This window comes from Ammodytes marinus, assembly GCF_949987685.1.
Source record: "Ammodytes marinus genome assembly, chromosome: 5".
Classification (NCBI taxonomy): domain Eukaryota; kingdom Metazoa; phylum Chordata; class Actinopteri; order Uranoscopiformes; family Ammodytidae; genus Ammodytes; species Ammodytes marinus.
The window spans coordinates 26,787,905-26,812,011 of record NC_137234.1 but is presented as its reverse complement, the minus strand read 5'-3'; the positions used below and the strand labels follow the sequence as shown (position 1 = coordinate 26,812,011).

Sequence of the window (24,107 nt, the reverse complement as noted above, 5' to 3'; positions counted from 1 at the left end):
AGTTCAATTTCTTGTTAACACATACAACTAATCAGCCAATCACATGGCAGCAACTCAATGCATTTAGGCATGTAGACATGGGCAGGACAACTTGTTGGAGTTCAAAATTAGCAACAGAATGGGGAACAGAGGGGGTTTAAGTGCCTTTGAACATGGCAATGGCGATGGTGCCAAAAGGGCTGGTCTGAGTATTTCAGAAACTGCTGATCTACTGGGATTTTCACCCACAACCATCTCTAGGGTTTACAGAGAATGGTCCGAAAAAGGAAAAATATCAAGTGAACGGCAGTTGTGTGGACGTAAATGTGTCTTGCTGATGTCAGAGGTCAGTGGAGGATGGGCATACTGGTTTGAGATGATAGAAAAGCAACAGTTACTCAAATAACCACTCGTCACAACCAACGTATGCAGAATACCATCTCTGAACGCAAAACACTATCAACTTTGAAGCAGATGGGCTACAGCGGCAGAAGACCCCACCTGGAGCCACTCCTGTCAGCTAGAGGATCTGTATTCTAGAGGAAGCAGAGGCAGTTGTAGGAGAGTGGTAGGAAGGACAGTGGGAAGAGAGTAAGTGCTGGGTTTAAATGGTTGGCATTCAACGTCATATCAGAGAAAAGGCATCTGCAAGTACGATTTCTCTTTATTTATTTATTTGAGCAAATCTCTAGGTTATGATCTTGTTGCAGTAGCTCAAAAACATCTCATCATTCTTTGATTTGCATTTAGTTCAGGAGCCAAGGACTAGAATGCTTTTGCAACAAGGTACTTAACTTTAATTGTCTTGGGGTACTCTAAAGAAGAAACAGATGGAATGATCAATACGTAGATGACAACCAGTTGTATGTCTCATTTCGTTCTGAATAATGTCACAGTTTGCATGGCCTCTACCTTTCTGCAACAGAATGCTGTCAAAGAACCCGCGTTCTGGTAATTGGTTAATGATTATATTTCAAAACAGAATCAATTCCTCCTGGGACCGTTGACAACCAACCGAAAAAAATATTCTGCCATAAATATCTTTGATGCTCAAAACTCCAGAGTCTTGTTAAATTGTCTCACTGTAACAATCAGAGGTATTGGCGAAAGTAAAAACCATTGCTCCACCAAAAACAAAAGTAGAAATAATTATGGCTCTCACTCCCTCTGGCCTAGATTACTGCTGTTTGTCGTCCACTCGTCTTCATGATGCAGCAATTGTCTGTCCGCTAATGGTGGCGCGTGTAAGCAGCAAGACAACACTATAGAGAGAACATCCAAACCTAGCTGAACTACATTTGCTCCCAATTGATTTTTTAGAACTCCATTAATGTTAATGGTCATTACTTTAAAACTCTCTTTTTGCCCTTAATGTTTTAGCTCCAACACTGTGGAATGGACTTCTCCTTATCCGTATCATATCAGCTGAGTCAGTGCCACGGTTTACAAAGGAAGTGGTTTAAAAAGCCACCCGGAAGACCTGGCCTTTTTACTGTCAAATCTTTTTTTGATAAGTAGTATTTCAATGGTATTTTACTTTTCTTTTTCTTTTTGTGCTTGGCCATGGTCCGGAAACTCTTGTTGTATGTTATGGTACAGTATCGACTCCTGTGCAGCAACAGCTTCTATGTAACTTGAAAAAGAAACATATAGAAATTGAGCCGGAGAGGGAGGCAAAAAGCGAAAAAAATAAAAAATAAAAAATTTAACTATTTCTTTAACCGCCAAATTGGGAGAATGTGTTTGGTTGGTGGTATACACAGAGGTATGGCACGTCGTATGTGTATGTTGCATCTTCACTTGAGTTGACTGCCTGAACTAGCTTGCATTGAATTAAAAAGAAAAATACTCTAGTACTTTTAGTAACTTTTACCACTGGACCCCTCTCAAAGCTTGCCAAGTCGTTAGTGATAACGTTGCAGATGACATGTCAATGAAGGGGGAAGAAGTCCCATGGCAGGATGAGAAACAGTAGGTGTAACAAGAGATTCGATTATAACAGTCATTGCAGGAAGCATTATACATTATATATGTACGCATTGGTTTAGGTGTATGGTTATTTACGGTCTCTGTGTTTTTTTAAGAATGCTATACAGTGTTATTGCGAGAGAGAGAAATATGTGTGTCGTGACTTACTGTATGTGATATGTGATATATGCTTATGCGTGTGAATGTGAATTGTGGCGTGTCATTGAGACACTGGTGGAGTTATCTAGGTCGTAGTGGATGCATTTTTAATTGTAGTGTGGTGAGCTACAGCATCGCTGGGACATAAAGATAGCGTCTTACATCATCTGATCCAGGCAGCCGCAGCTCCTTGCTTTCCTCTTGCTTTTAAATTGGATTCACAAAAAGGGTTTAAAATCATTCCCCCCCACCCCCCCACCCCCTCAGGCTCTAATTGTACAGCACTTCAATACACACGTGGATGCGGATACACACGCATACACACACTGTACACACACTGCAGCCTCTGTAATATACTGGACCGCTGGGAAGAAAGCTACTGTACTGTCTGCACACAAAGGAAAGATCCAGATCCAGATAAATGTCTCTCTCTATCTCTCTCAAACACACACACACACACACACTAGCACGCACACACACACACATACATACACACACACACACACACACACACACACACACACACACACACACAGGCCACTGGAGATGTTATAGTTTCATCTTATGCTTCTTAGACCGCTGGCTCCCCAGAAAGCATCACTCAAAGCTTATTTGGAACATTTGACTTGTACCTGCGGGACACAGGGACTGTGGAAGGGCACTGCCTCATGCCCTCACATAGCAGTTCAGCATCAGAGAGAGAAATTGCTTGTGGCTGTAGTGGAGGCACAACACAGCTGTAACACAAATCTCCTGCTTAACCATGGGGGCTGTCTAAAGGCTGCTGCAGTGCCCAGATGACACCGCAAAGTAATCTTCACATGCAGCTTCTAAACAATGGGAGACAACTCAAGATAACTTTCATACCATGCAGTATACTGTATAGACAGATCAGATATGTGTCCAGCAAAAGTACATTTGTTAGCGGAACACAGGGAAATATATTTGATTTATCTGTTAGAATTACCAGATAACAAGAAAAAACTGGTTTAATGCAGGTCTGCACAATACACCCTTTGGCTTAATGTTAATGTCAGCATGCTGACATGTTCACGATTGCAATGATAATATGTTGATGTTTCAAAGATGAATATTTACCATGTTCACAGTCTTGCTTTGGCATGGTAGCATGATGGAATGAGCTAAATGGCACTAAACACAAAAGTAAGCTGAGGCTGATTTATGCAGGTTTTGGCTCAAAAACAAAAGTATTTGGCAAATTCTAATTTTGGAAAAAATTATCACGATTAATATGCCAAATGTAATTTTAGCTATTGGATGGATTTACAGTAAATACATCTAATAGCTATTGAGATATTTTAGTCTGAGAAATACAATTTATAAAAGCAGTCACTGTTGAGTAAAATGATTGGTGCAATGAACGGTCAATGTAATCCAAGCAGTGATGCCTTTCATATTTCTTTATTGGCAAAGCAAATATATAATTCTTTATTTCAGACCCAGGGGGATCCATATCAACACAAACAACATAAACAAATACACAAACACAGAGTAAAAAATACACAGCCTTTCACAATATTCAGTGCCAAGCATACAGACATGATCGCCAATGGTTCCACAGTCTGGAAGAAAATCTGACCGAACTGCATAGAGGGTTAGTCAAAACTGCAATTAAGTTATTTTCAGACTCAGATGCCCTACACATAAATCCATGCATCAGGCCACGTAACACAGCAGAGCAGGTAGGGACCCCAACACTTACAAACATTTGGCTTGCACTGGAGCTTCTTGGAGCTCTCAGCAGTAGCCTCATGCTATCATTATAGGCCACTGTAAGCTTTCTAATGCTGCCTTGTTTATAACGACACCACAGGTGGGCAGTATACAGCGGCGTACAATACGCTCTAAAGAGTGAGATTTTGACAGGTACAGAGCACATACTAAACTTACGGCAGAGCATGTTCGCTTGTGCATACAGCTTCCGACGCTGCCTATAGATATCATTGTCATCAGACAGGTCATTAGACATAATATGGCCCAAGTATGTAATTTCACTGCACACACTGAGTGCAGTGCCAGACAGATAGAAGTCAGGGAAGGTTGACTGTCTGTCTCCTCTGCTTCTGACAATCATGATCTTACTCTTTTTTGCGTTGTATTTTATGTCAAAATCATCACCATACTGTGTGCATACTCTCAGAAGCTGTTGTAGACCAGCACTATATGGGCTAAAGATGACCAGATCATCTGCGTACATAAGGTGGTTAATGAGTGAGTCCCCAATCCTACAGCCTGTACCAGATGCATTTAAAATCAAAGACAAGTCATTCATATACATATTAAAAAGAAAAGGAGACAAAATTCCGCCCTGGCGAACACCATTGGTAACATGGAAGGGATCAGATGTTACACTCCCCCATCTCACCCTCATTGCCTGATGCGAGTACCAATAGACCAAGATTCTAATTAAAAAACCAGGGACCCCACTTTTAGACAATTTTAAAAACAATTTCCCATGATTAACACGATCAAAAGCTTTAGAAGCATCAATAAAACACATGAACATTGTGGAATTTTGCCTATTATATTTATCTAAAATTTCCTTTAGTGCAAAAATACATAAATCAGTACCATGCTTTCTTTTAAAACCAAATTGGTGGTCAGTAGACAGGACATACCTCTCAAGTCTACTCAGTAGAACTGTCTCCAGCACTTTGGACATGACACTGGCCAAAGCTATTGGCCTGTAATTATCCGAGCTGTTTAGCTTCCCCACTTTATCTTTTATCACTGGTACTAGCACAACAGAGAGCATAGAATCTGGTAACACTCCATGAACAAAAAGGCCTGTGTAACATAGAGCCACCAGAGGGTATAGTTTCTTACTGGCAAGTTTAACATGTTCAGCTGTAATATCATCCTGACCACAGGCCTTGTTATCTCTTAACTTCAATATTGCTTCATGGACTTCAGCAGCAGTGACAATAACATCATCATTAAAATATACACTATCCACTACAAACATATTACCTTTTACACAGTTTAACAGTTCATAGTATTGTTTCCGCCATAACTGTGAAATTTCATCAGGACCACTCACACCATCTATATTAGATGGAAGAGATTTTTTGCAATTATTGATAGTTTTTATTTCTTTCCAGAAGTCATTAACATTATTTTTTTGCAGCTTCCTTGCCAGTGAATCTGACCTCATAGTGTTTTCATTTCTTTTGATATAGCGAAGTGCATTTTTAAATCTAGCATTAGTGCATTTTTTATTTTCAAATAAAGGGCCATGCCTGCTTTTGCCTGACTCAGCCCATTCTTTAAAAGCATTTCGGGCCTCTGCATGGAGCTCTTCTACATGGTCCTTCCAACCTGGCTTAGCATTGAACACTTTAGTCCTATGTTTATATAGTGGCCTGCTCGAAATTTTAAGAGACTCCACAATTGCTTCATACAAAGAACATAACTCTTTACAATGTTGATCATCTTTACAGTTCATATCCCGACACCATAAGGCATCTCTTGGTACCTGAATATTACACAGCAAAGCATCAGTATCACTAACATATTTATTGAGATCTGTGCTAGACAGTTTTGTCCAATCTATTTTTCTTACATCAATGCCTTTATCCACAGGCAACAACACAGGTAAATTGCCAGTGTTCAAGACCATGTGAAAGGGTATATGGTCCGTAGTAGCCAAATCATAGTCAATCTTCATAATGTCAATGGAGTCATGGGCATCCACTGTACAAAGGCAGTGATCTAGCCACGAAGTAGAGTGCCAGGCCTCGCTGATATAGGTATAACTATCATTTGGCAATAGTAATTTACTTGATAAAATCAATCCACTGTCTGAACTAAACTGAGCCAAATGTTTACCAAATAAAGAGTTGGCATCAGTTACATCAGCATTCATGTCACCAATAACATATATGCAGGTAGAAGGATTGTCCTGAATAAAAGACATGATAAATGCCAATCTACTGAGGTACTCATCCTCATTTTTCATGCACTCATATGGCGTATAGACATTTAAAATCATTATTTTCTTATCATTACAACACAGCTCAATTCCAATTGCCCAGTCAACTCCCAGTCGTATAACATTAACCAACTGGTCATATTTTTTATTCCACATGGTGGCCACGCCCCCTGGGATCCTCCCCCGGACGACTTTAGCGCTCAAGTCAGTTGTTGATTCACCTGCCCCATGAAAGTCCCTATGTATAGAATTTAGTCCTCCCAGGTCTTGTTTAGCCAGGAACGTCTCCTGAACACACAAAATGTCACATCTCTCCATCAGTTTGTCCACAACAACACGGCGTGATTTATCAGTTTCACTGTGGCCAACACGCAGTCCACGCGCATTGTAAGATACGACACAGATGTTCATAGTAAGGTTCATTCATATCCCAGCAGCTACTAATGCAGACCGGCTCTCGTGTGGAGCTACAGGTGTACCATGGCAATTCAGTTCACTCCCCCCCTCACCAACAACCTTGGGTACACGGGCCTCATAATAGCGGCGAACATAAGTCCCCTCGGGCCAGAGTTTTGGATCATACATATCAGCAACATTGTTACATTCAGCGGTGATGTGAAAAGAGCCATACCTGCTGCGGGCCGACTCGATCTTTCGACACGTCACTGTTTTAGCCTCCAACTTCTCCGTTAAATAGTCACGCAGCGTGTCTGCATCCAGAGTGGGAGAAAACCTAGTGGCAAACACATTCACCAGCTTTGTTTTCACCACTCCAATGTTACTCTCAGTGCCAGTTCCAATTATTCCATCATTCCTTTGCTCACGTTTAAAGTGAGCTGGCTTGTTGCGGGGTTTCGGTGGCACATTTGCTTTAAGGGACCCCAACTTTTTTCGACCTTTTTTCACAGCAGCGCTCCACTGTGGGGACTGTGGCTGTGATCGTGGCGATGTGACTTCCACATCCAGTAGCTCCTGCTGTTGAGTGGAGCCCACCAGCCCCTTCCAGTCTACCCGTGAGGTGCTGGCGATCTCGCCGGTATGCCTATTCAGTCCCAGGAGACGCGACTTAACAGTTGGAGACGTTGTTGACTCCTCAGGGCGCACGGGGGCCGATAGCCCCCGCACGGTGCCAGCAGCCCCAGGGTCGTAGTCCGATGTACGGTGCGTCTCCACCGCTGCCACTCGGCGATCCATGGCCGTAACAATTGTCCCCAAGTTCTCACTCACATCTGCCTGAGTATCCAATGCCTTTCTCAGGCCAGAGACTTGTTGGCTCAGCTGCTCCACTCGGCTAAGCAGAGCCGAGACGTCCATATTGCCGAACCCGACAGGTGGCAGTTCATCCAAGTAATGTGAAACAAAACGTGGAATATCTTCACCGCACTCATTAAGTAACTTCATGCAGGCCTTGATATTATTCGTGTCCTTCTGTGAGCCTTTGTGTGCAACACAGCGTTGCGTTGTATTCGGGCATAAGTCAAACAACAGCCGCTTGGACTCCTCAATCCACTCAGATGAAAAGTTGTTTGTTGTCAGTAAAACAATTTCATCGTGGCTTAATGTGTTCATTTTAACCACAATAAAATTCAACAATTCATCTTCCACTATCACCTTCCCACAATCCGTTTTGTAGATTTCAGGTTTTGAGCGAGGGCAAGCAGAGCCTCCACCAGCAGCACGCACCTCCGCCGCCGCCATTGAAGTCATTTCCCAAATGAATGTATATTAATGTATTTTGGGTTGACAAATGACAACAAAAAGTCAAACAAAATGTCTAGTAAAGCTTCATTTGTTGTATTTATACTTTTTCAGCATGAAACAAACACAATGGCTTACAGATATATTTAATTGTTAGCAAAACATTGACATCTATCTATCTATCTATCTATCTATCTATCTATCTATCTATCTATCTATCTATCTATCTATCTATCTATCTATCTATCTATCTATCTATCTATCTATCTATCTATCTATCTATCTATCTATCTATCTATCTTTCTCTCCCTATGCAGTCCTTGCTGTTGATTCGTCAGGAGATGGTGGTTTCCCAGAAGAAGCTGGGAGACTTCTGCGAGGCTCTGAAGCAGTACCTGAAGAACGTGTCCACTGAGAGAGACTGCTTTCAGTAAGTTAACCACCGCTCCGCACTGCTCTGGTCCTGCTGCTGCAGAGTGCAGCGCCATAACCTTAGAATTTGGGTTTAATATTTAACGTGTGTTCCCTTTACACTGTCAGGATCTCCCTGTTTTTCTCACTGTGTTCTGCGCGACCTCAAATATCCCCTCCTCTGGCTCCTGGATTGTGTATTATTCATTTGAAAACCTGCAGTATTCCGCAGGTGGTATAGGTCTAATACTCCAGTATATAATATTGTATCTGTAATATATTTTCAGTTGTCCATGTAATACTATACCTCCTATTCCACCCATTGGGAGCCTCAGGGAGCTGTGACATGGCCAAAGGGATTTGCCCAAGTCCCAGACTTAATATTCTATATGCAGAGTCACATTCTGCCTATATTCTGGCTATAATGCATTTCTGTTATTCTGGAAGCATGTACAAGGCAAGTGTCAAACAAAGACAAAGAAGGTGAGGAGAAACCAAACCCTGAATCATACTAACACGTTTGGTGTAATCCAAACACCACACAACACAAACCCACCGTCCACACACACACACACACTATTAAGCCTGGAAACTTCATGCTGTGACAGACTGTTAAATCTTAGACTTTAATTTTACAGCAAGACAACAAGCAAAGCTATTGTCTGACAACAAGCACATCTATAGTCAGAAATGCTCTGAAAAAGCCAGGCCCATGTGCATACCTCATTCCAGTGCACAATTTACCAAAGGTATCTCTACCACATTTTGATTAAAAGGTGGAGTCAGCGATCCTGGATAAGGCTTGTTGTCAAAATTGCTTTTTTGTCAGCACACACACTGTACAGACATGTAGCGGATAGTGGGGAGATATTCACTGATTTTGACAACAAGCGTTCTCCTGCATGGTTGACTCCACCCTTGACGCTCGGTGAGTATACATGTTATTACTTTCTGATTGGAAGAAAGAACCATAAGAGCAAAAGTCTAAACATCTACATTTGGAGGCAAAACATACTGTAAAAAAAAAAAGCTAAATAATGGAATTCATTTTTTTTATGCTCTCATTCACCTTTCAGCACATTGTGTGACCTCATTACAGAACAGTGCCAGCATATTAAATAAGGAAATGGTGCCTGTGGGGCTGGAAGGGCCAGTTTCAGAGCAAATAATGTCCTTAAAATCATTGGGATGGAAAATGTTGGAGAGTGGAACAGGGCAAAGTCCGAGGCAGATGTTGTATTTTTAATCTTTGTATATGACGTTGTGACCTTTTGGAACTATTATTGAACCTTACCTATATATTATAGAAAAACATTTTGGTCCTTCTTGGCACGGACATTAAAGTTCCCTTCAGGATGAATTGTAATAACTTTTGGTCATCCTTTTTAATTATCATCTTCAGGTTATGGTTCTAATTTGTTTAATGCTTAGTTTGTGATCAATTACGGGCAATGTAATTAACATTCCCATGATCCGCCTCAGCTGTACTTTGCCTTTAGAAGCTGATTTCAAAAAGTTGAACTAGTAAACATGGTTATTATTGTACCTACATGTACTTTAGCATTTAAACATGTAGCAAAAAACACCACTACAGCCTCACAGGGATGTTTCACTTTCACTTAAAAGTGCTACCTTACAAAAGCAAGTCCACTGGGGTTCAGTATGTGGAGAGCCGGGGCGTACTACTTTACTTGATAACTAAACTACTGTAAACTCTATCATCCATCCATTTCCCAGGTAGGTCAGGCAGGGTTGGGTCTTAACAGCCCCTTTTCCTACTAACACATACAAAGCCTTCCTTTAGTAAGCCACCTTGCACTCAGTCAGACCTTCTTCCCACTGTGTTGCATGGAGGACCAAAATGTATTAAATGATGCAGCAGATGTCAAAAAACTGCACATTCAGGTGAACGGGCCTTTAGGGGAAAACACTACTGTCATTCCGATTATACTAAAAGAAACGTAGAAACCATCCTAAAACATTGCGTCCGCACAAAGCCAAAAATGTGCTGAGCAAAAAAAAAATCAGATTTATAAAACTGTGCGGCGCACAGTTTCACGCAATCTTCCCTTTATAAATACCCACCTGCGGTGAATTGTGCGCAGACAATCTCCACCCCGTGTCCTCCCACTTCACCTCCCAATTTCATCCCACATTCTACCATAGGCCTACATGGCGAATGCTAAATAGCTCCTGAATATGATGACGCACTTAATAAGCACGGAATTTTGACTGACATGAGGAAAAAAGGGAGGCAACCGGCCGCAAAGAAAGCGACTGTGAAGGAAGAAAGCCCGTGACGTGCATTTGCTGCAGAAACTGGCACACACACACACACACACACACCCGCGCGCTTATCACATATCATGATTGGCACAGTCGTTGATAGTCTTTGTAAAGCAGTTTCGCCCAACTTTGTACTGTATGCAATATCACGTATTAGCGTAGGCCTACCTGTAGTACTATATGTAGGCCTATATAAGATATGGTGTGACAAGTGAAATAATGCCTATAGTCTATTCGAGAGAATTGTTTATCTCCCGTGAGATCAACACATTTCCAACAACGTCAGATTATAGTTTAATCTTCCAGGGTGAATTGTTACGGGAAAGAGATGCGTGTAATGATTTGCTAAATTCATAACATGATTTTATCTAACGAAATATACAATTTAATTAATATCTGTTGGGCTTAACTTTGTACAAAACTACTTTTTACTCACCTCTTAAAATTTGCTCTCCCGCTGGGCACTCACGGAAACACCTCCCGACGTATAGGATATTATTATAGAGTAGCGCTAAAAGATTCAATTTATAAAATAACCAAAACATGTAGACCTAGGACTTAGTAATAAGTAATTCAACCTACATCACAACTGCATGCCATAGACTACAGTAGCCATATATGCTCAACTATAGGTAAGCTTATACATTTTATTGACTAAATAGATTGGGTGCCAAGCATCATTTGTCTGTGTTTTTCTGATGACAGAGCTTTATTTCGTGGTGTTGCCATTGAGTGTCGCTGATTCCCCGAGTCAGGAAAACCTTGCGGTAGCTCTACACATGGTCGAAAGTTGGCGTAGGAATACGCACACTTCTCCGCAAATAATGTTTTTATAAATACCAACGTTTGTCACCGCACATTTTCCCGCACATTTCTGTCCGTCTACGCAAGGTTTTTGTGCGCCGCAAGCTTTATAAATGAGGCCCCAGATCACTGCAGCGCACCTTAAGTTTGCAAGCCCGAAAGTGGCCGCTCTACTTGTCAAAATATGTTTCACTGGTTTTATGACACATGGGCTGTTGCCCGACTCTGTGTTGGCCATTACTCTTGTGCCCGTCATTAAGAACAAAGCAGGCAAGATTGGGAGCATGCACTGGCATGTGTTGTTTCCAAAGTTCTGGAGAGTATTCTTTTAGATCGATTGGGTGATTATATTAATACCAGAGACAATCAGTTTGGTTTCTAAACCAAAGCATGACACTGAGTTGTTTATTTATAGTTTAAAAGAAAAAGTCAAAATGTATAGACGGCAACATTCCTCTGTTTTAATTGGTATTATTGATGCTTCTAAGGCATTTGATTATATTGAGAGTATATCACCAGAAGCTATTCACAAAATGAAATCAAAGGGGTGTACCTGTTAGCATTATAAGAATACTTGCATACTAGTATGCTAACCAGAGTACACCGGTCAGATGGGGCAGTAGTGTCTCTGGTCCCTTCAGTGTTGGTAATGGAGTTCCACAAGGGGGGGGGGGGGGCTACTGTCACCAGCCCTCCTCAACCTGTATATGAACAAGTTATCTGACCAACTGAACGGCTGTAGAACGCGCTGTATGATTGGCAACACGGTGATAAACCATGTAATGTATGCGGATGATTTGGCCATTTTCCCTCCCAGTAAAGTGCTGGGTTTCAGCAGTTGTTGAATGTGTGTACAGAATATGGTGCCAGACATGATGTGCAATATAACTCCAATAAGAGCAGTGGGATTATATCAAGGCCAAAGGGAGATAAGGACGATCCACTTTCCACAATTGTATCTTTCTGGGGAAGAACTTTGTGTCGGTTATAAAGCCAAGTACCTCGGGCACTTTATAACAGATCAAATGTCTGACGATTATGACATTTTTAGACAGTGTCGTACATCATATGCCCAAGCCAATAGGTTGGCATGAAACGTCATATGTGTTCTGGTCATGTAAAGATGTTTCTCTTTAGAGCATATTGCACTCCCCTGTAAAAAAAATAAGTATGCACAGACTTCAGGGTGCTTACAATGATTGTTTTAGGATCTTACTTTTTAAAAAAAACAAGGTGGAGCAGTGCAAGTGAGCTATTTGTGAATGCAGGAGTTAACACCTTACAAGCTTTATTGAGGAACTTTATGTACCGATTTATCAGTTGCTTGAATGACTCAAATAATGTAATTATAATGCTGTCCAACCTAAGGTATAATGCAGTACACTACCAGTACGTCATACCTTTGGAGACAATGGTATAAGTGCCTTTTATAAGTGTTAGAAATGTTTTTATTCTAATGTGTGTATGTGTGTGTGTGTGTATGTATGTATGTGTGTGTGTGTGTGTGTGTGTGTGTGTGTTGTCTATTGTTTGTATTGTACGTCTTTAAGATGGACCTTGACCTTGAGTCTAATCATAAAAGTTGTCGATGATGATGATGATGATGATGATGTTATACTGTTAGCTATGTTGTTTGTTTTTGAGCAAACAACATAGCTCTTACACTCTTATTTTATCCTGTTCTGTGGTGGCAGGAAGCACAATACTCATTGGTAGCTTAAGTAAATAATGTATGAGGAAGAAGAGGCTTTGTTGGAGGAAGCCTTGCTCATTACCCCTGCTGTCTCTCTTTCTCGCTCTCCTTTCTTTTTGCTCTCCTTTAAATTTAATATTGCACACAACTAGCAATGACATAAAGTTATGATGATAATCTAGCAATATCAAAAAGCTTATTGAGTGTCTTTCTGCTTTCCCTGCATATTAACTTTCGGGAGGTGACTGTGTGATTACACTCAAGTCAAATCATTTCTTTTTTTACAGCCCTTTGAAAATGTTAGTAGCAGCAGCCTGGCCCCCCAGCGCCCCACTGAGGTTTAAAAAAGAACTGCCATATATATACTGTCTATGCTCAGTCCTCAGGCCGAGTGATAAAATCCAGTCCTGAGATGACAGAAAATACAGAAAATTGCAATGTATTGAAGTTAAAAGTCATTGGAAAAAAGCTCCTGTCATCCCTCCTAAAAGCAAAATATAGTTGTGTCAAGGTGTAGGAAAATTGCTTTTGAAAATTGGAACAGCGAGTGTCATTTTGTGCCGAAACAAATAAAGAAAATTGCACTGGGCCGTGTGATCTGCATACAAAAAACCTCACCTGCTCCCTTCCTTTTTGCCTGTGCATGCGTTTACTGGCAAGACAATAACCAAGCGGGCAGGTGCAGCTAATGAACTGGAGTCGGATGAAAATGGCCTTGGTGTTTTCTGGCACTTAATTAGAGGCCCTTTGTGTCCCCCTTCAAACACTCCGACACTTCTTACAATGAATCATAGAGCGTTTTGTTGTTCACAGGAATCAAGTGTTCAGAATAAATTCACCCCATAAGAAAAAAATTCCTAATGAGCTAAATGTTGAAATGCTGTGTTTAATGTTAATTGGGGTTTTTACAACTGTAATTTGACCGCCATGACTGTTTGTGAAACTCCTGTCAACTGCAAACCCTTAAAGTGAGACTTTATGACATCGTTCACGTGCACAGAGACACGCCTCTTTATAGAGCTCTGTCTCATGATTGGATAAAACGAGCGGGATACTCAACATTGTATCTGGCCATTGCTGCAAAGCTGAATGACAGAAGATCTGTGTTATGAACTGCGCATACTGTTGAAGTGATTGCTGTATGAATATAAAGAGATTTAACACATATATAAACTAAAAAATATCACTTACTCCTCCTTTAATGACTTGCCCAGCACAAAGTGGCAGATAGACCAAGATAGCATCCAGTTGGTGAACATAGTATTATGTAAGCTGCTGGAGTGTAAGATGTGTTCCCCTAATTGTAAACATAGCACGCACTACATTAATGCTAACACCTCTCTTTGCCTTAAGTTGTGTACATAACCCACTTCAACTTGAGAAGGTGATTATTACAATGTCAGTGTTGTCACCCCCAAAGGCCCCCCTCCCCCCCAACAAAAAAAACACCTATTGCTGTTTAATGGTGTTGGAAAATGCCTCATAGGATTGACCATTAGCAGCAGCCTACCTTCCATATTTGCGCTAACCATAGTCACACATTGTTCCATTGTATTTTTAAACATTTCCTTTTACTTGATGATACACAGTTTCCAAAGGGCTTGTCTTGGTATAAAGTTTTGTGACGGGATGATGGGACAATTTACCATCTGTTTTTTCTCCCGATATCCAAACTAGTATAGCTTTTCTTTATTTCATTGTTGTTGAGATTGATGTCTTTTAGTCGCCCCTGTCATGACTTGTGTTTTTCTCTCCTCCATCCTTCATCTTCCTCCATCTACCTCCTTGTTCCACTTTTCTTGTCTGCTGTATTCCATCCATCTTCTCCCTCCTCCACCACTGACGCCATCAATTATGCTCTATACGTGCATTACTCCTTGTCACCAACACCTCCTTCACTATCCACTTATACCTTTCTTTCATGCCTCCCACTCCCTCACACATCACCATTTCCATTCCACTTTTTCTCACTGCTATTACCCCCCCCCCCCCCCCCCCCCATTCACTCCCATTGTCCTGTGCCTCTGCCCTGCAGCGTGACCGCGGTGCGTCTGCCGGACGGATTGTCCTTTGTCGTCTACGAGTTCTGGGATGGAGAGGAGGAGTGGAAGAGGTCAGTGTTCTATCGCATGTGGGTTGCTTTAAGCTCTATGATCTCCTGCCATTCATGCGGTTACAGTAAGCAGTTGAAAGGTACTAAAATTGAGCCAAAAGGAAGGATGCAGATACCAATGGGCCTTCCTCCTGTGTTAATGCTGAGGAAGGCTCAATGCTGCAAAAAATAATAATAAGAATTATTTACTACACTGCGGATCCACTTTAAAAGAATTAAAAGTCGTTACTTAATGTGGACAATCGTTTTGTTCCCTTTAAAAATGCCTCACAGTCAGCACTCTAGCTGGCTCCCTTTTGAAAGTTATCTTGGAGCTGAGCATAGCCGTTCCTTCCTCGGCCATGGTTTTCATTGATTGGTGATTGCCACATAAGGAGGGGTGCTTACCTTCTCTCCATTACTGTCCTGAGCTCTATTGGAAAATGTCCTCGGTGCACATTTAATTAGCCTCCTTCAACCCACCGGCTTGCTCCGGAGCTGCTGAAGCACTAGAGTTGCGTCAGGTGGTCATGATTTAGTGATGGTGGCGGGCATGAGGAGAGGCTGCTGATGTAGCTGCCTGCTGATCAGACTTTCTGCTGCTCCACTGCTCACAGCCTCCCACTGCCATTAATATTTCAACTCTTACAGTAAAAGGCTAAGGGCCGTGCTAAGCGGCCGGAGGCTATATTTTGTGGTGCCCCGCCTGCGTTTAAGAGTGGCCATGCAATGTGCATGTGCTAACATACATGTGGTGTGTGTGTGTGTGTGTGTGTGTGTGTGTGTGTGTGTGTGTGTGTGTGTGTGTGTGTGTGTGTGTGTGTGTGTGTGTGTGTGTGTGTGTGTGTGTGTGTGTGTGTGTGTGTGTGTGTGTGTGTGTGTGTGTGTGTGTGTGTGTGTATGCGTCTGTGAAGTGTGTGAACTCTAACTTCCCCTTTCTGATTGCAGGCACCTCCAGTCAGCCCCTCACAAAGCCTTTCAGCATGTGAAGGTGGATACTCTGTGCCAGCCGGAGACCATGTCCTCTGTAGCCGTGCCAGGTCAGTGGAGAATTTCTTCAGAATAAAACCAGAAATAAAATAAAAAAATAATCTTTTAATCATTTAAAGATGCATCTGAGTTCTTCTTCCACAACAAAGTACTTTCTTAATTTCCATTGTCAGTTTTTTTTTTTTTAGATTAACTGGTCCATTGTTATGTTGTGTAAAATATCACAAAATAAGTTTTCCAGAAGCAGATGACTTGCTTTGTCCATTCAACAGTCCTAGACCCAAAGACATTCCTTGACATGTTAGAAGCTGAAAACAGTGAACGTTTCGGCATTTCATTTTTCTCAATAAATGACTTGAATCCGTTATCAAGTTGTAATGTGATAAAGTCATCAAACGTGTCGGCTCTGACTAGGAAATCAATTAGAATTCAGTCAGTGATGAAGAGAAAAAATAATGTATGAAAAGAAAGTGAATGACAGAGCACAGTTAAATGATAATACAGTCTACCCTACTCTCAGTCGAAATGTATTGTTCGGTCAGCATGTGAGGCTGTGTAATTACTTGAAGCACAGAGGCATTCTAAACAACTCAAGCAACCTGGCACCGTGTATAACGTCTGACACTGGCGTACATCCATGAGGCGTACACTATCCAGCGTGTCTTAAGGGGATGCCTGGCAGACTGCCATTTTATACTTTTACTCTTGTCTAACTCATTTTTGATGCATCCCTCCTGACCCCGCTCTGTGCTTTTTCTCATTTTTCTCCCTCGCTCTGCCTCTCCTCATTTGCCTTCTTCTCCACTCGATCCAACTTGTCTTCATCACTCTCTCTCTCTCTCTCTCTCTCCCTCTCTCCCTCTCTCCCTCTCTCTCCCTCTCTCTCTCTATCTGCCTGTCTGTTTGCAGCCGCCTGGTGCAGCGTGAACAAAGACTGAGCATGAAGATATTCCACTACACGCCAAGACTCCTGGACCCTGCCCATGTCCTCTTGAACCCCAACTTCTATCTCCCCCCCCCCCTCGCCCCTGTGTTTCATCTGCTGTAACACCCCCCACCCCCCCCCCCCCCCCACCCCCCCCCCCCCCCACACACACACACACACACACACACACACACACACTCCTCAACTTTTTGTAAAGTACATGTTTACACAGTGCAAATGAACAATGTCAATTGCAGTGATAATTGAACAAGCAGTGCGTTTTACAGTGTGAGATAACTATAGAAAAAAAAATGATGTTTGCATCTCACCATAGTAGTTTGGATTATTGGATTTTGTCATGTTCATGTTTTCAGGTAGCGTTGAGCCACTGTAGAGTGGAGTAAGACATGTAGCGAGGACAACAGCATTGAGTCTGTCATGTAGCAGTTACTGGTTTTGGGGTTGTGCATTTGGGACTGTGGCTTTTTGTTTGTTTCACTCCTGTCTGGGTTGAATTCCCCACAGGACAGGAAGCTTAACTTGCTCATAGTAGCTGCTCATTCCACTTGTGCTCCCATACACAGTGTTAGAATCACTTTTTTTTTTTTAGTAACTGACCTAATGCTTAACACATTATTCCCACACCAGCCAAACTCTGAGCCCACATCGACATATTGAGTGAACAAGCACTATCCACAGACACAAGGGGCTGGATTAGCTTGCTATCTCAGGAAAACTGATTTTAGCTTGAAGGTTAGCTAGCTACCCCATCAGCTAGCTATGGGACCTAGCTAGCTATCGTAGCTGTCAGTCCCTACGGAAGTGAGTCAGGGTTGTGTCAACAGAATATATACTGTATATTAGTTAAAGACACAAAGGCCTTGCATGCAGCGAACGTGAAGTCAGTAAGAAGGACAGTGGATAATGCAAGGAAGGCAGATCATTTCCTAAAATCCTCAAAATGTTTACTATTTCACCATCTCAAAGAGAATCCGCACTTGAACTGCTGTGGACTAGGTATTTTTTCTTTAAGATACCCGCCACCCTAAAGATAGAGAAATTACACCTGTGTGCAAATCAGTGAAGACACTTTTGAACTGCAATGTCGGGGGGAAAGGAAAATATATCTTAAATCGATACATGTTATATTTGATCTTAAAATACAAGTACAAGTAAAATACATTTATTCCTTTAGGCTCTTCAAATCCATTTGTTTTTTGTCATGTAAGCTGTATCTTGTCAAGTGGCTGCTGTGGGAGTAATGTCTACAATGGTGTGAACTTATTAAGCAGGTTTTGAATGAGAGAAACAGAACCTCTATTAGTATTATGTCCTCACAGATATTAGCTTATGCCAATTTGATCGACAGACGTGATCAAAAGTTGGGAATCGTGTGATCTATATTTATTCATGTAGCTTTTTATTTCATGGAGCACTTTGAATATTGACATCGGTGTCATTTCAGACTTTACGATGAACAAATGGTTTTGACTGTCAAGGGATCATTACCCACCTGCACGAGTCTGCTGCTACTTTGAGACAGAAGGGACCGAGCATGGAGACTGAGAGTGCTCCGTGCAGCTTGAAGTTTGCTTCATTCCCGCCTTCTGTTTTTGTGTGTGTTCCTCGTTGAATTGGCGATGGGTAGCGTATTATTGGCGGTGTGAGTCAGTCTAGTAGAGATTGTACATATAAAAAAAAATGCTGTTCTATTATGATTCTATTTGTATTTATTGACATCTTTTTAGTGCTATGGTGCAAATCTTTTTCTCAGTGGAAGTGGCAGTAGCTTTGTAGGCACTGCGGTATCTTTCTCGTTACAGTTGGTTTGAATCCCAATATATACCTAAGCTGATAAATGAACCATCTGAATGACACCGGGTATGAAGCCTTAAACATTACCACGTGGTAGAGGAGCTGTTGAGGGTTTTTAAAGGTGACTTTCGTTTTTTTGTTGTTGATGTGATGTAAACTCCCAGTAAAGCAGGGGGAAATGCCCACACTATAGCCCTCCTCCAGTGCGGACCTCTTGGCATCGGATCCCACTACACCAGTTTTGCATTGCATTGACATTATTATTCATATACAAAGACGGTTTCACCACTGCGATGGCTTTCTACACACCAGATCCTTTTTCTACTTTGTCAACATTTCACTTCACCCACTAAGCATATACTGTGGCTGATAGATCAATCACTTCGAACACAACACAATGATCATGTATATTGTCAACAACTATAGGAGACAAGGCCTAGCTATAAATACACTGCAGTAAAATAATGTGGACCATCAGAATCTAATGCTAGATAGATGGGTGTGATCATCCGGGTGACAACTCTCAAAAAAGACCAAAAAACCGTACTCTGACGAAGCAGACTATACTCATGAGACCAATGCAAATATCGTTCAGGGAAAGTTATCTTTGACTTCCTGTGCAAAGGTTTGGCTTTTTTTTCGACTTCTTCGTTTGATTGGATTGGAACTTCTACAGTAAATCATACATACATGCGACCACAAGTCTGCAAATTGGCAACCTCAGCGTAATCCATGCTGACATACTCTATGAGATACATTGAATAGATCATCACACTCAATAGAGTCAATATAGCGGGACAGTCATAGTCTGTGTGTATGTGGCCATTCCCGTGTTCTCTGGCAGATTTCTTTGAATATCGATGGTAAACTGAAACCTTCATCCATTCACCCTGGGATGAACTGAGGCTGGACTCAGGTCAAAAAAATACCCAGATCTAATCTCCCACCACCACCACTAGAACACCACTGTAATACAATCAAGACTCTCTGCTCAGAAAGCACAATGTAAGAATGAGTGGATATTGTGACTTAAAGATACATCGTATATATATACAGTATATTAGAGCGTATTGAGTATGACGAGAGTATGTAGAGATATATAGTATTGCTGTTGAAAAAGCTTGTTGATGAATCACTCCTCTTTTTATAGCTGTGTACTCTCAAAAGGTGCCATCTTGCCATCCAGCTCACCGGTGTCCTATTTTCTCCCTCTGTGAATGACAGCCAGTCCTGTCAACTGCCGGTACTGTGGCAGTGATTGGGAAAAACCCGGCTACGCTGTTACTAACATTGATGATCCAACAACGTGGCCTTCTCTTAGAGCGCTGGGCTGCATTGAGCAAAGGCAGGTGGCCGTGTGGAGTATTATTAAATATATATGTATCACAGTGGGCTTATAGGACAGGCATGCAAAGGCGTCGCTGCTTTGTCTTTGAAATGTATCTACTAGTCTCTTGAGTATCAGGGTTAAATGGTGCCCTGTGGACTTTCTGTCATTTAGTAGCACTATGGAACAGGGCTATTTGCACTGTTTTTTTTTTGCTGATCAATGTCATGTTAGCAATGCACCAACACAGCCAAACAAGACGATATCTCTCTATGATTCACCATGGCTCCCTTGTCCCTACAGAAAACAGTTTAAGATTATGTGTTACTATTAAAGCCGTCTCTGTTCTAGTTTATTTTCTGAAACCTTATTATACTCCAAGGACACTCAGGTTTGAGGGTTGTTGATTTTATTCTGTCCTCACACCTATCTTAAATCCCAAACTGCTGCTTTTCTAACGACAGAGATACAGTTTGGAGCACTAACCCTGCGTTCCAAATCTCATACTTTTACTCTTGACTATAAATACATACTAACGCATGCTGGTTTGCATATTGCAAAAATGCCATCGGATGTGTTAGGGCATCCGGGTATGTTTGGTATACTGCATTTAACGCATGTATAAGGACTAAAAAAACTAAAACATTATCTGGCATACTAAATAGTGTAGAAGTATGGGCATTGGAATGCAGGGCCAGTGTAGATTAGCGTCCACAGGGCACCTTAAACTTTTCACTTCTGAAAAAAATTAAATCACCTGCACTCCTTTGCCACCACAAACAAGAATCACATCTTCTTTGCGTTCAAGGATGTGCAGTCTTATGAATAGAAACAATAATAAGCCATATTGCATGGATTGATGATTACATGTCAGTGACTTACTACACTGAGAGCCATAGTTGCACAGTCCTCCAGTGCCCAGTTGAATGCAGCCCACATGCTCTAATGGAGGTTCTTCTTTTCCTGTACATGATGCCCATGCTTGTTTGGGTTGTGTGTATTCGGGCTAGATAGCGAGCAGACTGTCAGAAATGCCAATACTGTTTCCTGTTGATACATTCCTGAATGTCCCTCAGACTGTGCAACCTGTTATTTTCTATCCTCCTACTCCTCGGTGCACCCTGTGCTTTGTCATATAATGGAAGAGTTATGCCATTGAAATGTGCTAGATTGTTCCCTGGCAACATGAAGGTAAATAGAAGAGAACATACAGTAACTGGGCAGCATCGGGGGTCTGTGGCTGTAGGGGAGCTGGTGGACAGGGAGTGGACATGTCAAACTGATGGCGGCCATAACTCTTCCCTTCTATGGCTGTGTTCTTTTCTATCCTTCAACTGAGTGCATGTCAACTGAATGTCCAGTAACTTCTTTGCTGTAGTATTAGGCCATGCTGCTCTTCAATGGGTTTTGTGCATTTTTCTTACCTTTTTTTCCTTTTTCTAGTATTCCTATGAAGGAGACAGAGACTATTATATAAAATATATATATGACTAGAAAAGATGGCATACAATAATGAACAGTCACTTTTATGGCAATGTTTAATGACATATTAATTATTAATGTATGTTTCAGTAAAACGGCTTTCTCTTAAGTGTAGAGACTTATTGCAGGGATGCAAGTATTATATTTGGTCTTGAAAGAATATCTTGTTGAAATTCTAGACGATGTAGAGTGATGCAATTCAATAAAACTATAAAACTGAAAATTGTGGTCCGTGGGTTTTGATTTGAACGACTGCTGGCGATTCATGTCGGTTGCTGTCACATAACAATCCTCCATTCACAAATGTTTACTTTGTAATTTAATAAGGATTGAAATGAGGTTAACCATTAACTATCAAGTTCACTAAAGTAGCACACCGCATAGTTTATATATAAAACAAACCACAGTATGTTAAATACAGTCAATTATCTGAGTGAGTGATTGTACACTCTTCTCCCACAATGCAATGCAAAATGGAAGTGCAGGAGATGCTGACAGCTGAAAACAAACCCCTGTGTCCCAACTCTCATAACTTCACATACTACAGCTAATCATAAAAGTATGAAGTTAGCATTCAATTGGGATTTACTTCTATCATAACATTGTTTGTGCTGCTTATGAGTCATGCATTAGGGGTACATGTCATGTCCATGGGTTGTATCTATAAATTGTACAAAATAGTTCCTTTAATAATACTAATGAATAATCAATTTTATATTGGGGCAGAGTTATCTGTCATTTCACTTACAGTGGCTTGCAAAAGTATTCATACTTGAAATGTTCCTCATACTTGAAATTTCCACATTTTGTCACGTTACAACCACATACGTACATTTATCTTATTGGGATTTTATGTGATACACCAACACAAAGTGGCGCAACATTGTGAAGTGGAATGAAAATGAAACGTGGTTTTAATTTCTTTTTATAAATAAAAAACTGAAAAGTGTGGCGTGCAAAAGTATTCAGCCCCCTGAGTCAATGCTTTGTAGAACCACCTATCGCTGCCATTACAGCTGCAAATATATTGGAGTATTTCTCTACCAGCTTTGCACATCTACAGACTGATATATTTTGTCCATTCTTCTTTGCAAAATAGCTCAAGGTTCAGATTCAGCATCAGATTGGATGGAGAGTGTCTGTCAACAGCAATTTTCAAGTCTTTCTCAATATTCTCAATTGTTTTTAGGTCTGGACTTTGAGTGGGCCATTCTAACACATGACTATGCTTTGATTTAAACCATTTCATAGTAGGTCTGGTTGTATGTTTAGGGTAGTTTTCCTTCTGGAAGGTTAACCTCTGCCCCAGTTTCAAGTCTTTTGCAGACTTTATTTGGCTCCATCTATCTTCCCATCAACTCTAACCAGCTTCCCTGTACCTGCTGAAGAAAACCATACCCATAGCATGATACTGCCACCACCATATTTCACTGTGGTGATGGTGTGTGTATTTGGGTGGTTTGTAGTGTTAGTTTCCGCCACACATTTGCATTCAGGCCAAAAACTTCGCGTTTGGTCTCATCTGACTATGCATGGCTTTTGGCAAGGGTTGGAGGAAGGTGCTCTGTTCAGATTAGATCAAAATTGAAGTTTTTAAATGCAATGTGTGGTGGAAAACTAACACACCATCCCCACCTTGAAACATGGTGGTGGTGGCAGCATCATGCTATGGGGGTCCTGTTCTTCAGCAGGGACAGGGAAGCTGGTTAGAGTTGATGGGAAGATGGATGGAGCCAAATACAGGGCATAAAACCTGTTAGTAGAGTCTGCAAAAGACTTGAGACTGGGTGTAGGTTCACCTTCCAGAAGGACAACTACCCTAAACATACAGCCAGATTTACAATGGAATAGTTCAAATCAAAGCATAGGCATGTGTTAGAATGGCCCACTCAAAGTCCAGACCTAAAAACAATTGAGAATATTGAGAAAGACTTGAAAATTGCTGTTGACAGATGCTCTCCATCCAATCTGATGCTAAATCTGTAGTTCAAGCTATTTTGCAAAGAAGAATGGGCAATAAATATCAGTCTGTAGATGTGCAAAGCTGCTAGAGAAATACTCCAATAGATTTGCAGCTGTAATGGCAGCGATAGGTGGTTCTACAAAGTATTGACTCAGGGGGGCTGAATACTTTTGCACGCCACACTTTTCAGTTTTTTATTTATAAAAAAAATGTAAAACCACGTTTCATTTTCATTCCACTTCACAATGATGCGCCACTTTGTGTTGGTGTATCACATAAAATCACAATAAGATAAATGTACGTATGTGGTTGTAACGTGACAAAATGTAGAACATTTCAAGGGGTATGAATACTTTTGCAAGCCACTGTAAAAAAGTCAACCAGATCCATAATTTTTTGCATGAATGTGTTGCACGTTGAGAGGAAAATTAAGAGGCTAAATCTGAGGAATTTTGTGTGAACAAAAAATTTGGAGACACTGGGTCGGATGAATTAGAGGCTATATTGAAGAAAGGTACATGGGTTTTCCATAAAATATTATGGAGGGTCCTCTGGGTTGGGCT

At 41.2% G+C, this 24,107-nt stretch overlaps 1 protein-coding gene across 1 annotated transcript in view; it reads left to right on the top strand.

Moving 5' to 3' along the window:
• The window catches only part of necab2 (N-terminal EF-hand calcium binding protein 2), a gene marked incomplete at both ends in the record, with an annotated part of 122,981 nt that extends 106,011 nt beyond the window's left edge, over nt 1-16,970 (top strand). The window contains 4 exons of the mRNA XM_080028149.1: nt 8,074-8,186; nt 14,986-15,063; nt 15,991-16,082; nt 16,942-16,970. Coding sequence (XP_079884275.1) covers nt 8,074-8,186; nt 14,986-15,063; nt 15,991-16,082; nt 16,942-16,970 — 312 coding nt within the window. The remainder of the gene's footprint in view (nt 1-8,073; nt 8,187-14,985; nt 15,064-15,990; nt 16,083-16,941) is intronic.
• Between the last annotated feature and the right edge of the window lie 7,137 nt (nt 16,971-24,107).